The sequence below is a fragment of the Beauveria bassiana genome (genome assembly GCF_000280675.1).
Source record: "Beauveria bassiana ARSEF 2860 unplaced genomic scaffold BBA_S00041, whole genome shotgun sequence".
Lineage (NCBI taxonomy): Eukaryota > Fungi > Ascomycota > Sordariomycetes > Hypocreales > Cordycipitaceae > Beauveria > Beauveria bassiana.
The window spans coordinates 87,815-105,058 of record NW_007930876.1 but is presented as its reverse complement, the minus strand read 5'-3'; the positions used below and the strand labels follow the sequence as shown (position 1 = coordinate 105,058).

The following is a 17,244-nucleotide window of genomic DNA, read 5'->3' as shown; positions in this document are numbered from 1 at the left end:
TCTTACTTATGCCCCCCTACCCTCTCTCTCTCTCTCTCTCTCTCTCTCCAATTCGATACGATTTCCCGCAGCAAGTTAGTTACCCTTAAGGATAGCCGTCCTTGCCCCACTTGTTGTACTTGTCGTGGAACTCCTGGGTGAGGGTAACGTTGGGGACGACGACGGTGTTGACGGCCGAGGGCGCGTCGCGCGGCTCGGCGCTGGGGTCGCCGCCGGGCTGGTACTTGTACTTGGCGTGGTCGCCAGACTCCCACGGCGCGCTGCCCTTGGTGACGTGCACGCTGGACTCGGAGGTGGACGAGGTAGGGTTACGGCCTGGATTGTCGAACAAAAAAAGCGCGCACTGATTAGCTTTGGTCGTTTTTTTTTGTTTTCGCCGCAATTGCCACACTCGCTCAAGGAAGGGGGGGAGGGGAGGAGGAGGAGGAGGAAGCTCTTACCAAAGTAGAAGCCGGCACCACCGAGAGCAGCGACCATGACACCACCGAGGATCTGCAATTTCGTACGTTAGCTCTCCATCTTCCTTGACATTTCTCTACCGATGAAACCAATTGAGCTTATAGATGCCCGTTGCGCTCATGTGCCGGTAGTAGTTGAGAGTTGTCAATTGGGGCGTAAGTCGTTCTTGTTCCTCAATCGGGCCAAGGCGGGAGGAAAAAAAGGTAACGCACCATTGTCTCGGGGTTGCGCTTCGACTCGGCTTTGAGGTTCTGCTCCGCCATGCGGCGAGTAGTGGTGGAAAACAGGCGACGGGTGACGTTGGAAGCCATTGTTGCTGGGCGGTTCTGGTCCTGTCTCTTTCTTGTGTGTGTTGCGGTGTTTGGGGATGGAGGAGGAAAATGACGTTGTCGACAGAAAGCTCGAGGGCCCCAAAATTGCTTAGCACGCTCTAACTAACCGGCTGGGCTCATTGGTTGCTTGTGGTTTTGCGCTGCTACGCGGGAAGCTCCAACGAATCACGTGCACGGAAATCAGGTCATTGTGTAGAATCCGGGTCATACCGGCTATCTGGATAATCATGCATAGATACTGTGTAAGAATCAGCAGCAGGAATTTTGGACGTAAACTTCTTTTTCTTCTGCCAAAACAAAAGTCATTGACAAGAATTCATTTGCATGGAAAGAACCAGATTCCCACAATGTCGATTAGGGGGCCATTACTATCGCAATCATACACCTCACAAAAGGCATCATAATTAGTGACCATTTACGTGGTAGCTGATTACTATTACTGGACATTAATCTGTACCGCCTAATTAGTCTAGATCAACACGTACACGCGCACCATCTTGATCGTTCGGGTATTCTATCAGTACATCGTGCGGTAAAAAGATGCTCGATTGATGGTAAATAAATGAAGAAGCGATGGTGCCAAGAACAAAAACGCTGGCTCAACGAATGAAGACCAATGTCAGGCCCGTTCGAGTGGAAAAATAAGGAATAGGTGAAATGTAAAGAATGACCATGATTATTGGCGGCTCTCGCCACGGAGAGTGACTGGCCCCTGGAAGCCTTGCGCGTCGCCTTGGACAGCGTTTAGCTCCATCCCCTGAGAGTTTTGACGGGGACGCAGATCACGGCGCATGCCTAGGCGCTGATCGCCGTGTTGATAGTTGCCCTTGAAAGTGTAGTAACTTGGGCCTCGTGGGCGGCAGAGTACTGCAATGAAATTTTTGAATAGGTTGCCCTGGCTAAAAGGCCGATAGCGCTCCTTCTTGTCAAACTTGTGCGAGTTGACATATTCTCTCGTTGTCTCGCCGCGGGCGATCCAAAAGACATGGTAGACAAGCAAAGCAAACGGATAGCAAAATGCCAAGGCGGCGATGATGACCAGAGCAAAAGGGGCTCTAAAATGGTCAATGGCTTTGCTAAAGGTGATGTTTTCGCGGCTGCGGTAAATGAGGATCTGAGCCAGGCTGGTGCCAATGAAGAATAACGAAAGAATAGTTCCGCTCGTGATGAAAGCGAAAAAGTACTTGTAATTGCGCTTGCCAACGCAGTTATTGAGCCAGACGCAGTGGTGATCGTGTGTCTCAATGCAGTTGTCACATAGTCGGCAGTGATGAGCACGCGGCGGACGCCAGATGTTGCAGGTGCGACAGTGCTTCACTGGAACCTCCATGGCAGCAGCAGACGGTTCTGCCGACTTTACGAGAGTCCAATCGTTTGTTGGCGGCCCCAGCTGCAAAGGATCGTCACCATCTCCCAGAGGAGGGAATTGGTGCAGGTTTCGCGGCAGAATCTAGATTCATTAGCATTGAATACGTTGCGAGACGAGTTTGAGCAAGCACATACGCCAGGATCCGAGACGGATGCGTGGATAAATGAAGAGAAGCAGAGAAAGCTGAGGTATGCGCAGACAATAGGCAGCGCCGGCGAAATGTTGTGCCAGAGCCACGAGGCTTCGCATACAAAGAAGAGGATGCAGGGAACGAGTACAAATATGCCAGTGGCGATGTTCATGGGCCTGTGCCTGGTATTTTGCCATCTGCCACCCAGGCAGAAGACAGTATTGCCCTCAAAATACTGATAGACCCAGCCAAGTCTGCCGTCATCACGCTCAGTCTTTTGGGTCGCACCCGTGACAGGCCGGCCTTGCGAGTCGACCGGATGCAGTCGGGGAGAGGAAGCGTTCGAATACAGCTTCTCAGCGCCGTTGGTACCGCGGTGTCGGCCTGTGCTAACATCACTTCTGCGACCCAGACGGAAACTAGAACGAAACGAACGAGTAGACTTTTCGGCTACCGGAGAGGCCGGTTGCTCATGTGTGCTATTTTGGCGCTTCTGAAGCGGCCGCACGCTATCGGTCAAGCTATCGGTTGCGACATGGCCTGTTGTAGGGGTGGCGTTGGCTGTCAGGCGATCAAGGGTTTCTCGATCTGCAATTGCGGCGCGACCAGATTGGGGCCGGACGTCAGAGGGTGTCTTGCGATGCATTGCAGGGTTTCCGATGGTAGAAGCACCGGCATCTGTCATGCCGTCGTCCAGATTTTCGAGTTCGGGCGGAGGCTGGAGTGTAGCGGCAGGACGAGCAGCAGCAGCCCTCTGTGCTTGGAGCTTTTGCGAGCTCATGGGCCGGAAAAAGGCATTCGAAGTAAGCGAGGGGACATGGCTTCGATTCGTGGTGGGCGCAGGCGCGGTTGGCCGTGCCTTGCCAGACTGCTTGTGTTGACGAGTCGCTATCGGTGGGTATTTGGTTCGTGAAGACCCGGCAGCGCCGGTTCTGGGGGTGCGGTTCTTGGATTCCTTGATGGAGGATCGGCCATCGTCGGTACCGACATCGGTCATTCGCGAGGATACAATGCTAGCGGGACGCGCATGCTGAGCGGTGGTGTCTTGTGGTGCAGGAAAACTGCTCTGGTCGTGCGGCGAGGTAGGCCGTTCGAAGATAGGCCGCGAGGCCATGGCTATGGTGAGGTAACGACTTGATGATCAAGCGTCACGCAATGACATGTCGATACCGGATGGTGAATGCGCGAAGGCGAGAAATAGAATTGTAATAAACAGCAGACTGGTTGCAGGATGGCGCGTGTTGGTAGGGAAATTACTCTCCGGGGGCCAAGAGGCGTGGAAGTGACGAAGGAGCGGCGTTGGCGGAAACGAAGTAGGAAATCAGGCGTTGAGTGGAAAAGACGAGAGAATGACAATGAGTGGTTGATTTGGTCCCGAGGGAGTAACGAGGAAGCGGAGAAGACGGCGACAGTGACGGCTGCACCCAGGACTCGAGACAGAGGGCGAGAATGAAGATTGACAAAGCGGGCTTGCTTCTTTTGCTGATTTGTCGGGGTTCCCGTTAAATTAGCAACGGCGCTCCACACTGACCACCTCGCTCTTGGTGGCTGGGATAAGGGGACGAGAGTCCAAGCGCCGCAGCAGTCGCAAGGGAGGATAGTTTTGTGAGGACAAGAATTTGTGTGGGTTGCGATTCAGATGTTAAGACAAAGATTATCTGCCTGCCTCAGTAGCAACGCGGCGAAGCTGAAGTTTGCAGATGTCGTGCAGTAGTGTAACAATGAGGACCGTAGTGTGCAAATGGCACCTACCAGTGTGCAAGGTAGGTAGGATTGCGTGTTGGTACATGACGGAGAACAAGCCAGAGTAAAAAAGGTAAATAATCCAGAGCATTCCAATTTGTCCAAACTACGGGTGTTGTCAAATATCAATGCCGTGCTTTAATTCCCCTCTTCTGATACTTGAGCAATGGGGATGACAAATGCTAGGTACTTACAGCCCCAGGGCTAGGTAGAATCCATTGCCGACGACTGACAACGACTCTTGATTTGGATCTTGCTCTACCAATGTTTAACAAGCCGGAACACTTTTGCTTGACCTCGCGCGCAGATTTTGCTGTTTCAACATCTCACGACGACACCAACCTACCTACCTAGAGTGCCAAAGTGCCTAGGTATCTACCTAGGTATGGTGGTGTTGCATGGCGACGCTGTGGTTGGGCCGCGGGTAAGGCGCTGTGACAATGAGCTAGCGTCGGGCTACAGTGGTTACAGTGGCTAAAGTGGGGCCGCAGCAGCCATGTGAAAAAAAGAAAAGCAGAGTTTGAAAAAGATAGGTAGGTAGACTGCGGCACGCATCAAACCAACCGCGGGAAGGAAAATATTTTGATAATGGAAGGAAAAAAAAGAAAAAAAGCTCGTCATGTATTCACTTCCAATATCTTCCTCAAATAACTTGCACAACAAAGACCCCTCCTCCCCAGCCATTCATCTCCCCTGGCGGGTCACGGGCAGCTGCTGACTCTGGGCCCCTCCGATAAGATAAAGAAAAATTATTCTGCCGCAGTTATGCTACACCCGTAGTAAAGTAAAACCACTGCGCTTTTTCCCTGCCACGCAACCTTTTCTCCTTATCCATATCCTCCGTCCCAGTTCTTACGCGCGCATTTCACGGCGCAGCGTCTCGAGACTTCCTCCATCTTGTAGTCTGGGAATACAAGGGAACGTCTATACGATACACAACATGCCTCATCCCGTCTCCCCCCCGTCTCTTCCGACGGCCATCTCTAAGGCTGCCCCTCCCCCACCTTCACAGCAAGATGTTACGGCTTTTCTCGACACCATCTTCACCGCGCAGTCCTCCAACGTCTGCATAGACGCCTGCTATGCGCTCTGCGAACTGCTCCTCAACTCGGTTGGTGTTGTCGGCCTCAACCACTATGGCATCATTGCCGAAATCAAAAAGGCCGCCAACGATAAGAAGAGCGGCGTCCGCCGCGAGTCCAGCCAAAATCTTCTCGGCGCCATCTTCGAGCGGTTTCCACCCCGACAGCCTATAAGTCAGGTCGTTCTCCTCAACCCTACCGATGGCCTTGTCGCCTGCGCCCTCGACGCTCTTGCCGACAAGGGTGCCGTCGTTCGCGAGGCTGCGCAGTATGGCCTCGACGCCCTCTTCAACAGCCTCTGTGCCGAGAGCCTCGTCTCTGGTCTTCTTCCTGTTCTGACTACTTACCTCTCCAAGAAGACTGGTAAGTGGCAGGGTACTGTCGGTGCCTACAAGCTCCTCCAGAGAATGGCCGACAAGTCCAAGTACACTGTCGGCACCACCAAGGAGGAGGCTGCTGAGAAGGATGTTCTCCGCGAGGCCATGGGTGCCAAGCTCGCCTCTCTCATCCCCGTTGTCGAGGAGGGTATGCACGACCTCAAGGCCGAGGTTGAAAAGCAGGCTGTCCAAACCATGAACTCTCTCACCGGGCTCCTCTCCAATGACGATGTTGCCCCTCGTATTCCGCTCCTTATCGACACCATGCAGCATCCTTCGACTCAGACGCTGCAAAAGGCCATCCACGCTCTTTCTCAAACCACCTTCGTCGCCATTGTCACATCGCCCGTTCTTGCGCTGCTTACTCCCTTCCTGGAGCGTAGTCTGAACAACCCCAACACTGCTCAGGAAATCTTGCGCCAGACTGTCGTCATTGTTGAAAACCTCACCAAGCTTGTCCACGACCCCATCGAGGCCCGCACTTTCCTTCCCAAGCTAACACCTGGTGTCAAGGGTGTTTGCGATCGCGCTTCACTCCCCGAGGTCCGTGAGCTTGCTGAGCGCGCTCTCGCTACCATGAGGAAGGCCATGGGCGAGGACAGTGACATTATTGCCCGCACCACCCCTGAAGACGTTGCCAAGGTTCTTGACGCCGAAATTCAAAAGCACGGCGGCCTCACGGGTCAGCTCGATCTGTACAAGCTGGCTCAGCCGTATATTTGTGACATGGTTGCTACTAACGCCAACTACCGCTTCGTTAGTCGCATCGCCGCTCGCATCACGCCTTACCTACACAACCTGGTCCAGGACGCGGAGGCTCCTGCTGCCATTGGTGATGCCGTCCAGAAATTCTACGTCGATGAAGACCACCGTCGATTCGGCGAGCCCGAGAAGGAGGACGACGGCGAGGTTGAGATTGTCAATGCCGACTTTTCTCTTGCCTACGGTGGTATGCTGCTGCTGTCTCACACCAACCTGCGACTTCTCAAGGGTCACCGTTATGGTCTCTGCGGGCGCAACGGCGCTGGCAAATCTACTTTGATGAGAAGTATTGCCAATGGCAAGCTTGAGGGTTTCCCTCCTCAAGATGTCCTCCGTACCTGTTACGTTGAACATAATCAGGGCGAAGATGCTGATATCAGCATTCTTGAGTTTGTCGCCAAGGACCCCGAAATCGGCCCTCAAGGCACCGAGCGCATTTCTGCAGTTCTGGAAGAGTTCGGCTTCACATCCGGTCCCGAGGGCCGCCAGGGCCAAAAAGTCGGCTCCCTTTCTGGAGGTTGGAAGATGAAGCTCGCCTTAGCCCGTGCCATGCTGCAAAAGGCTGACGTGCTGCTGCTCGACGAACCTACTAACCACTTGGATGTCACAAACATTGCCTGGCTTGAAAACTACCTCAAGTCGCATCCTGACATCACCAGCTTGATTGTCTCTCACGACTCCGGCTTCCTCGACAATGTCACGACTGATATCTACCACTACGAGCCCAACAAGAAGCTGGCCTGCTACAAGGGCAACTTGGCCAACTTTGTCAAGATCAAGCCCGAGGCCAAGAGCTACTACACCTTGTCTGCTAGCAACGTTCAGTTCAAGTTCCCGCCTCCCGGTATTCTGACCGGTGTCAAGTCGCAGACTCGCGCTATCATCCGCATGACGAATGTCTCATACGCATACCCCGGCTCTCCCAAGCCCTCTCTGTCGGACGTGTCTTGCCAGCTGACGCTTTCCTCCCGCGTTGCCATTATCGGCCCCAATGGTGCCGGCAAGTCGACGCTCATAAAGCTGCTGACTGGAGAAGCCATCCCCAACACGGGCAAAGTCGAGAAGCACCCTAACCTGCGTATCGGGTACATCAAGCAGCACGCCCTCGAACACGTCGAGATGCACTTGGAAAAGACTCCCAACCAATACCTTCAGTGGCGCTACCAGCATGGTGATGATCGTGAAGTACACATGAAGCAGAGTCGTCTCCTCTCCGAAGCCGACCGCGCTCAGCTCGACAAATGGGTGGACCTCAAGGACGGCAAGTCTAGCAGACAGATCGAGGCCCTCGTCGGTCGCCAAAAGTACAAGAAGACGTTCCAGTACGAGGTCAAGTGGCGCGGCCTGATGCCCAAGCACAACTCGCAAGTCTCGCGCGAGACGCTTCTTGAGCTAGGCTTTGACAAGCTCATTCAGGAATTCGACGACCACGAGGCGTCCCGCGAGGGTCTCGGCTACCGCGAGCTGCAGCCGTCGGTCATCTCCAAGCACTTTGAGGACCTCGGTCTGGACCCCGAAATCGCCAACCACAACGAAATTGGCTCGCTGTCGGGCGGCCAAAAGGTCAAAGTGGTCATTGCCGGCGCCATGTGGAACAACCCGCACTTGCTCGTCCTCGACGAGCCTACCAACTTTTTGGACCGCGACTCGCTCGGTGGCCTCGCAGTCGCCATCCGCGAGTTCAGGGGCGGCGTCATCCTCATCTCCCACAACGAGGAATTTGTCGGCGCCCTGTGCTCGGAGCAGTGGCACGTCCGCGACGGCCAGGTCGCCCTGCGCGGCACCGCCGCCATCAGCCTCGACCGCTTCGAGGACAGCAGCAATCCGGCCAGCGGCGTCGCCAGCGCTGTTGCCTCCACAGCTGCGTCGACGGCCGCCAACTCGGTCGTCTCGTCTGCCGTCAACTCGGGCGCCGAAGACAACTCGGACATGAAGTTCAAGGCCAAGAAGAAGCGCAAGATGACCAAGAAGGAGCTCAAGGAGCGCGAGGTCCGTCGTCGGCTGCGCCACATTGAGTGGCTCAACAGTCCCAAGGGCACGCCCCATCCTGTCGATACCGATGACGAGGATTAATTTATTTTTTTTCTTGGTGTTGACTGCCGAAGTTGCGTCTATACACAGGATCGCTGTGGAAATCCAAAGAAGCAACGGCGCTATAGCATACAGACTGGGTTTGAGTTGCTTGGACTAGGATTGGTTTACATATACGAATTATACACACGCATCTCGCCCTGCCACAGAGGCTTGCATAGAAGCAAGTCCCGCAGCGCGCGGATATGGACACGGACATGATGGATCAACAAAAGGAGGGACTAGAGCATGATACATGTTGCAACGTAAACAGATAGAGGCGTTTTGCTGAATTGTCTTTGTGTTTGGGATTGAGTTTTCTACCTGATTACGCGTCTTTGATAGAACAGATGAAAATGTCGAATTGAATGATTTAACCAGATAAGGTGATAATCTTTTAGCTGTGACAAACTCTCCAGAAAAGAGGATGAGACAATGAAGAAGAAGCAGAAGGAGCAAAAGCACAAGTTCATGTAGTCAATCATCAGCGTCCTCCGCCACCACCACGAGGGTGCACGCTTCCACAGCAGACTATGCAACATCCATTGCGCCCGTTTATGCGACCAAGTGACTGCTCAGCTCGGTAACATGCATGTGTTGCCGGTTGTGCCGTCAATCGCGATGTCCCAGAATCGCAGATAAGAATGCCAATTACAGCGAAAGGGAAACTACAATCAGTGGTGATCGTGTTGTTGCTGCTGTAGGCAAAGAGAAAACGCATGCATACCTTGCGATGCACCAATGATGACGATTGTTTTCCCCGGCGGAGATTTGACAACATTGATGCTGTCCAGAATAGGTGATTTGCCCTGAGCTACACAGCCACTGAAGCAGATATCATAGCAGAGTAACAAAAAACAATGGCAAGCGTAGGCATGTGCACCTGTGAGCAGTGGCATTTTCAAACTTGAAGCTACTGGTCAGAGGCCAACGGATGCTGGTGTTGGCACCACCAAGACTCGCAGCAGCATTTTTCTTCGGTGTCGGCGCGGACATGATAAAGTTACAGAGGTGCTGTGTCGGTGCCCGAGCCGCAATAGAATGACACCAGTCGTTCAATAACGTCCAAAGTAAAAAGTAGACTGACAATTGTGAGGGGAAATGCGCCCATCGTCGCTTACATGGGCAGCCCAAGGCAGATAGGCGAGGCAGAGAGCAGGGCAATGACAGATAAGGCTACGAACGAGATGAATAGATCAACACCGCCGGTATGGCAGTGGCAAGCTCCCAACGTGGCTGCCTAATCAGGCGCACTAGTCCTTCAACTTCGGCAGACAGGACTTTTAAAAGCGACCTCCGTACAGGCCAGTAAGTTTGCTCATAGTTTGCTACGTGAGGCAAACCTCTCTCCCAACGTCAAGTGCGCAGTTCTTCCTGTAAATATGCCTTACATGCAGGTGTGGTTGCAGTAGGTAGCGAAGCTAAACCACCGCTGTAACTCATGCTCACTTTAGATCTACTACCATGACCAGCGTGAAGATATTCGCTCTCATGTCTTGCTACCCAGCGTATATCTTCCATCCGCGTGCCGACACCGGCAATCAGTGCTTAGCTTGAGGGATACTATCCTGAATAGGAACTTGGAAGACGTGAGACGCGTATTCTCGGGCAACAAATCATGCAGAATGACTGATTATATTCTGCCTAATATGATCCCCTTTAACTCTCTTAATTAGTCGCCAAATTCTGGGTTTCATGTAGCTGAAGTCTTGGCGCACATGAAGCGCGCCCTTGTGTAAGACTCCATCTGCTACCATTAGCGGATAATGGCTGCCATTAAATACAGTCTTTCCGCTTGTCTAGTGTTCAATAGAACAACAATAGGACCGTCGCTAGCATGGGAGCCATCCTGGCGAAGCTAGGTAGGCGTTGGCCGGGAACGTCACCCGCAGATTATTGGGGGAAGAGTCGCGCTCCCGTAGACGAGATGCAGCTGCTCAGGGGCACATTTACGACCGGAGATTGTACGTGTACCAGTTGATTCTTTTAATAGGTACATGTTCAAAGTGAACCGACTAGACGAGCACGCTTAGAACCACCACCCTCAGCTCGAGGTAGCCGAGCCGCTTGCCCCAGTACCCGCGGTTGCTCGCGCTAAACGAGAGAATCAGGCCGGCAAAACGCATCAAACACGTGGATGCGGCCGTGATCGTTGCTTCACAGCCAGCGCTCGGGCATAAACGCCGCCGGTTCCATGTCGTCCCAGTTTGGAGCGTGCAGGCGCATGCAACATGGAAGAGATGCTGCTGCGCAGCTTCTCACTAACTGCAACGGAGGGCGAGCTGAGTGAAGGGCCAGTGAGGTTGAGAAACACGAGCGTGTCCTGAGGAACGACGTGACCGAGGATTGCGGCGTCTCTTTTTCGTCACGAGAATGATGGTTGACGACGGGGCAGCAGTTGAGGCGGAGCACTTCCTCTAGAAAGACATCCAGGTACGGACATTGCTCTGTCGACGTGTCATGGCCGGCGAAGAGATAGCCGTATGACTGATCCCGGATGCGATGGCCATCTAGGACAGGTCGACGCCCCCGCCTTGTCCGCTGCCTTGACCTCGTGCTGTATAATGTAACCCAGCGCGCACTCGGGGGCGCGTAGCAGAGCAGCTTTTCGTCGTTGAGGAGCGAGGTAATCTGCTTACGCACATGTCGTTCCATCTTCATTATCATGGATGTGCTAGAATTCCTGTTTGGGTGCACTGATGACGAGGATACTAGTTATGTTGCGACGGCTTGACGATGGATCAAGACTTACACGGCATGGTGAGGATGGCGGAGATTGCTAGCTACACCCCCCCCCCCCCCACAAAAACAAGACCTGATTAGGCTGCGGCGGCCCTCGCACGCTCCACACTGAGAGTTTTGCTGGCATCCCTGCTCAGCCTTGCTTAGCTTAGCCCAGTCGGCCGGAAACATACAAACATAGCTAACTGCTGGTTGCAGTTGCACGAATGCACGCAAGCATCTTGACGAGGAATTATGACGCTGCTTTGACATCCTTTCCTTTGCGTTTTGCGCCGCCCATCAGCGAGGCAAGACTGCCTGAAACGAGTTTACATGGCAGTTTTGCGTAGCACATCATCTCCAAACCTAGACTCGGCCGGCTGTCACGGCGGATTTGCTGTTTCCAGACGCCGTGATAAGATATCGTGTACTGCCTCCTCCCCACTCGTTTTCAAGACTCTCAGAGTTTTGCTTTTCAAATCGTTTGGCTCGTGGATATTCATCACTGCGCTACTTGTCTTGACAGTTACCTGGACGAACAACCGCCAACCATGTCTGACGCCAAAGTAATGCGCTACAGCGACGACGACGCTGTCGTCACAGTGCAAGTCTTCCACTCAGAAACGGCTTTTTCTTTGCCCCTCGTCTGTTGTTTTTCCTGTCTAACACCAGGGTTTTGATGCGAATGCAGTCTCGGCGGCGCCATCGCAGGCCGTCTGCTCAACCACCCCGACCGATCCTTTGCCCTCGAGGTATCAATCGACCTCGAAAGGGCCAACGAGCTTTTAGAGCAGAAACCTCCGCTGCACTTTCACGCCCAAGAGGAATATATCGAGGCCATACAGGGCAAGATTGGCCTCGAAATTGACGGCAGGGAAATCGTGTTGACGCCCAAGGACGGCCGCTATGCCATCATGCCGTATGCCGACCACCGCACTTATCCAATGCTCTTGGACCAGCAAGAGCCCGGAACCTCTGTGGTCAAGTTTTTACTTTCCGGAGAAAAGACGGACGCCGTTTTTGAGCTAAATCCACCGTTCTTTGAGAATTGGTACAACTACCAAAAACAGATTGTCATGCACGGCGAGAAGCTGTCGTTACTGCAGCTCTTTTCTGTAAGTCACAACCCCAGATTGGCAATTGAAATGCCGCCGCGACGCAAAAATTATGCGAGCAAACACTTGCCAACTGATTCGGCCGTTTGTCGTAACTAGACATTCGATGCAGGTGGCACATATGTCTCGCTGCCCAACTGGATTCCCTTTGGCCAAACCCTCTCCATTTGTGCTGGTGTCGTCATTGGTCGCTGGATTGGCGGCATGCTCGGGTACCAGCCATTTTACCGCAAATGGACCACAGATTGGGACCTTGCCTGCACCAAGATGGAGGCGTCGTTTTTCCAGCGTCGGTTCGCCAACCGTTCGTTGAAAAAGGATGAGTAGAGATGATTCGGTGCTTTGCGGTGTTGGGCAAGCTTGGATTAGTAAATTTCTGATTAGGCAAGGAATCGATGTGGGTAATCAGCTGAACCTGAGATGTATTGAACATATTCTCGCAATTAAGCAAATGGAGTCTCACCTTTTGGATCAGAGGAAATCACTTGTTTCGCACTGATTAGGGTATTATTTCGCGGCTAGACACACTTGGTCCTTGCCAGCATCGCTAATGATCTGCTCCACGTTGGCAAACGCAAACTCGACCATCGTCTCCTTCCTTGCTCATCTCCGAAGTGTGAAACTGACCGAGAAGCTTTGAAACCAGTACGCGGTCGTTGAAGTCGCCCGTGCCCTTGTCGAGAGCGCAGGCAAAAGCGGGTTGAACGAGGTCCAGCTGGACACGTCCGACGAGGCGACGGAAATGCGGGTAGGCCCGCCTAGTTAGGATGGCACGCTTGGCCTTTGCGACGGGTGGCAGTAGAGCTGCGAGCAAGGCGGACGAGAGGTAGCCGACCTGGATTGTTTCCTCGTGGCCAGTGCTCTCGTTGATCCGAAACGTTGTGGCGCACAATCCGGCGTTGAGGATATATAGTCGACGCGATCCAGACTCTCGACGCGCTTGGCAAAGGCGACGACGGAATCGGTACGAGGCCAGGTCCAGCGGCCACGACTCAATGGACGACCCAATGGTTGTAGGTCTGCGATGGTGGCCTTGCCCTTTTCCTCGTTGTGGGCGCCGATGAGGAGCTTGCTCCGTGCAACAGGAGAGGGCAAAGCGGGGCTCGTATGGACGACGATAGCCGTGTTGGGATGGTTCCCACTACCTACCTAGGCTCACACCACCTTGGTATTAAGTCCACTACCTTACCTTATACTGGCTGTTGGACTGGCAGTACTGACCACTGTACTGACACTGGCCGCTGTATTGACCACTGTACCATGTTAGTTGAATGTAATATGGCTTAGCTACCTAGATAACTACAGCACCCCTGTGGGTGAGCATAGTCTAGAAAAGTGGAGTAAGAGCCTTGGAAATAGCCCCAAAAAATGCATTCGAGTCAGATCTACTCTATCGTCGCCCGTAGCTCGCTAATCTTTACTGACGGCGTCGATGATGTGAGACGCAAGACGCTTCACCAGTAGATGTGCGGGGCCACTGGCCCACTGCTATAAGTTGTCGTCACCTAATAAATAAATGCTTCTAGGATCGTTTCACGGGTGATCCTCATGCAGACCCTCGGATATAAACGGGACTTGTTCCTGTTGATTATTTGATATGGTCGCATAATATGGAGATGGAGAATGATCTTCTCAGGGTTGCTTATGATTTTCTATCCAAATTGGACGACCTGCAGCCTGCAGGGCACCATCTAGCACTAACCTCCCGGCCGTGCTGGCCTACAGACTGCGCGCTTTTGTCCTTGCCAAGTTGTCACCCACTGTATTAATATAATACTCCCTTAGAAACACTTAAATACTGCCAAAGTTACTGGCAGCGGATATTTCGGACATTGGAGGCGTCTCTGATTCATGGTTACCCTAGCAGTATATTAAGAGACCTATAATAAAGCATTGTTTAACTTGACCAAAATGTTGATCCATTACCCGCAGTGTGTTTCAAGATACGACGATCATAGAATGTCATCGGTGACGATCCCCTATGCACGTGAGTGGTCGAGGTCTTTACTAATAGGACATGAATCACGTCGTGCCCACTGCATGAGAACTAGTTAGGGGCGCAACCAATATATTTCGTACATTTGTCGTGGTGACAGATTTTTGGAACCCCCCCCCACTGTACGTATATACGTCCTGCACAAAGCCGCTTATTCATCTCATGCATGGCCCACACACGCTGATGATCCGACTAGACTAGTGGTCAATCATTCTGGAGAAACGAACCTTTTGCTGTCATCTCAAGTTGCGAAAGAAAAAAAAAAAAGAAAAAAAAAATTGAGTCTCCTAGTTTGCCTGTCTGCACAAAAGTGCCACCTTGCTGAATTTAATTGACATGGTTATACTTTACTACTTAATTCCTCCGGACTCGAAAAGCACTGCAGTGTCCTGGGGCAGTGAGTCTCCTAGGCCCGTAAGTATCCTAGGCCCGTAAGTCTCCGTAGGACAGCAGGCCTCTGGACTGGGCGCTAAGTGCAGGCCAGTGCTTATCATCATCACTGCGATATACAGCACATTCATAGGCGGCTGAACTTACAGGGCTGCGCCTGCTCCTCGACAACTGCCTGGGCCTTATGAGCCCGGGCTCGATAGTGCCTCACCTAAACCACTGTTACGATAGATAGTATTTGGATCGTCCGACAGAGGTACCACATAATCATACTAGCTCAGGTTTATCTTATTTATATGCAACACGTGCTATGGAGTGACTGCATAAAGCAGACCCCAACATAGCCACCACAGCGAGTATCTAGCCTCTGCTGAATCAAGCGCGTGACCTACACGTTAAGAAGAAAAGTCCCCAAAAGGCGGACTTTGGATCTTCAGCTTGCTATACAAACTAACATGGCATTTCCACAATGCGAGTCGCTGTGAAACGTCATGCGAGTGGGCTACCTACCTTGTCCAGCGAGACTCCGCCAGAAAGTCTGCAGTGCGCCGCACTCAACGTGAAAGTCATAATAGTATGTGGACTGAAAAGGATTCTAGATGAAAGAAGATCTTATGCCAAAATAGGTAGGAACGACAAATTGAGAAATTAATTAATTAGTATTCTTTGCAGTTGTCAAACATGCCAAGCTTCCCCTATCATACCAGTCAGTGCCTCGGCGGCGCGACTCGTCTGTTGTCTAGTTCGTTTGATGATACTTAAGAAGCCGCTTTCTCGTCTCTTGTTGATAGAGTACCAGAGTCAGAATAAGCAGGTCTTTTTCCTTTCTTCTGTTGACTTCACTATGGCAATCCTACCCTTCCTCGTCTCTGGTCTCATGGCCTCGGGTTCTCTAGCTGGCCCTTTGCAATTGAGGAGCCCGATTGAGCATCGCTGCGGTAGCCGGTCTATCAGCGCAGAGGATGCCGAGCTATTTAAACGGCAGAGCTCTCAGCCTCCGCCCACTGACAATGGAAATGAAATCAACTTGGGATGTGTTGTGCATTTATGCTGCGACGAGGGCGAGCGGGGATGTCCCTCGGTAAGTTTCTTCGTTCTAGAATACATTGGGAGAACCTGGCAAAACCCCCCGACGCTAACCTGCCATCTCAAGGACGATGTCGCTCAAAAGGCTGTCGACGAAATGAACACGTACATCGACGGGGCCAACATCAAGTTTAACCTGCAAAACGTTTCGCATATCGATAATGCGCGCTGCACCGCCGGCTTGGAGAATGACCCGGCTATGGATGCATTAAAGGCTGAAGTCCATCAGGGCAATACCAGCACCCTTAACCTTGTTTACGTGCCGACAAACCGGGGTGCAGGAACCAAGGGAGTGTGCGTTTTGCCGCAACCCAACACCGACATTGCCCGAAATATTGGTAGCAAGGACGGATGTGTCGTCGCCATGGACACTCTGCCGCCCACCAGCACTACCAAGCCTGGCAATGGCGGCGGCAATCCTGGCGGCGGCAGCGGAGCTTCGATAACAACTACGCATGAGATGGGCCACTGGCTTAGCCTTGATCATGTAGGTCAAGGCCAGGTGCAGCCTCAAGGAGGTTCCAACGGGTTTTTCAGACGTCTTCTTTCACGGCAAAACGGCAATGGCGAAGGAAACGTCATGGAGCCCACGTCGGTGTATGGTTTCCCTCTTCCATTCAGAAACGTTGAAAGTGGACGGCTAACACCAACATCTCAATAGGCCAGGCAAGGAGTACGCATTTAGCAAAGAACAACTCCAGCGAATGCGCGAGGTAGCGCTGAGCCGCTTGGAAGATCAAAAAGTCCCTGTGGACAACAAGAATCCATCTACTCCAGGTACTGACGGCCCAGTGAATGGCCCTCAAAATCCGAATGAGCCCAGCCCAGGCGACTTTGATGGCAACAAATCCGGCCCGGGCAAGAATCTCAACCCAGGCAAGAAACCCAACCCAGGCAAGAAACCCAACCCAAGCAAGAAACCCGACCCAAGCGACTCCGATGGCAATACACCCAGCCCGAGCAAGAAACCCGGCCCAGTCATTACACCCGGCCCAGACGGCTTCGATGGCATTACACCCAGTCTCGGCAACGACGGCGGCCTAATCCCCGTCCCCGGCCCAGTCAACTTCGGTGACGGCAGTAACTTTGTCAACGCTGGCGGCTCCGTCGACGGCGACCTGCAGCCAGTGATTGAGGCTAGCCTCGGCAACTTGCTCGGCGGTGGAAAGTCTAATCTGGTTCAATTTTCCCGGAGGGAGGCGGCCGAGGCTAAAGCTGACGAGCCCGAGTTGGTTCACATTTCCCGGCGGGAAGATGACGACGAGTCCGAGTTGGTTCACATTTCTCGGCGGGAAGATGACGAGCCCAAGTTGGTTCACATTTCCCGGCGGGAAGATGACGAGCCCGAGTTGGTTCACATTTCCTAGCGAGAAGATGCGAAGGAACTAGATGCAGGGTCCAAGTGATTGGCAACTTCGTTTAGAATTTAGAGTGTCACTGTAACTCGACTTTAAGGTCTCTAGAATCCCGATCTGATTAAACATATTTCGCATGAAACCTCTTTTCAAGCTTTGCTGCATCGTTCTGTTGCGCCTATCCCTCTTCGCTTGGCTCTGTACACCGCCTTAAAATTAGACTAATCCAGAATAAAGAGGGTGTAGAGATTTGTAAT

General features: G+C 52.7%; 5 protein-coding genes across 5 annotated transcripts; 3 read left to right on the top strand and 2 right to left on the bottom strand.

The window, feature by feature from the left end:
• Positions 1-85: 85 nt before the first annotated feature.
• BBA_08867 (uncharacterized protein) lies at positions 86-770 on the bottom strand (the record flags this gene model as incomplete). Its single annotated transcript, XM_008603964.1, has 3 exons — positions 86-315; positions 441-492; positions 672-770. The coding sequence occupies 3 exons, from the start codon at positions 768-770 to the stop codon at positions 86-88; spliced, it is 381 nt and encodes a 126-aa protein (XP_008602186.1).
• A 697-nt stretch (positions 771-1,467) lies between these two features.
• Positions 1,468-3,404, bottom strand: BBA_08866 (DHHC zinc finger domain-containing protein; the record flags this gene model as incomplete). Its single annotated transcript, XM_008603963.1, has 2 exons — positions 1,468-2,241; positions 2,295-3,404. The coding sequence occupies 2 exons, from the start codon at positions 3,402-3,404 to the stop codon at positions 1,468-1,470; spliced, it is 1,884 nt and encodes a 627-aa protein (XP_008602185.1).
• Positions 3,405-4,973: 1,569 nt separating this feature from the next.
• BBA_08865 (ABC transporter) lies at positions 4,974-8,327 on the top strand (the record flags this gene model as incomplete). The annotated part of the gene is made up of 1 exon (XM_008603962.1): positions 4,974-8,327. The coding sequence occupies one exon, from the start codon at positions 4,974-4,976 to the stop codon at positions 8,325-8,327; it is 3,354 nt and encodes a 1,117-aa protein (XP_008602184.1).
• Positions 8,328-11,596: 3,269 nt separating this feature from the next.
• On the top strand, positions 11,597-12,487 carry BBA_08864 (uncharacterized protein; the record flags this gene model as incomplete). Its single annotated transcript, XM_008603961.1, has 3 exons — positions 11,597-11,693; positions 11,757-12,160; positions 12,260-12,487. 3 exons carry the CDS (start codon positions 11,597-11,599, stop codon positions 12,485-12,487), a joined length of 729 nt encoding a protein of 242 aa, XP_008602183.1.
• A 2,903-nt stretch (positions 12,488-15,390) lies between these two features.
• BBA_08863 (metalloprotease 1) lies at positions 15,391-16,999 on the top strand (the record flags this gene model as incomplete). The annotated part of the gene is made up of 2 exons (XM_008603960.1): positions 15,391-16,229; positions 16,294-16,999. 2 exons carry the CDS (start codon positions 15,391-15,393, stop codon positions 16,997-16,999), a joined length of 1,545 nt encoding a protein of 514 aa, XP_008602182.1.
• Between the last annotated feature and the right edge of the window lie 245 nt (positions 17,000-17,244).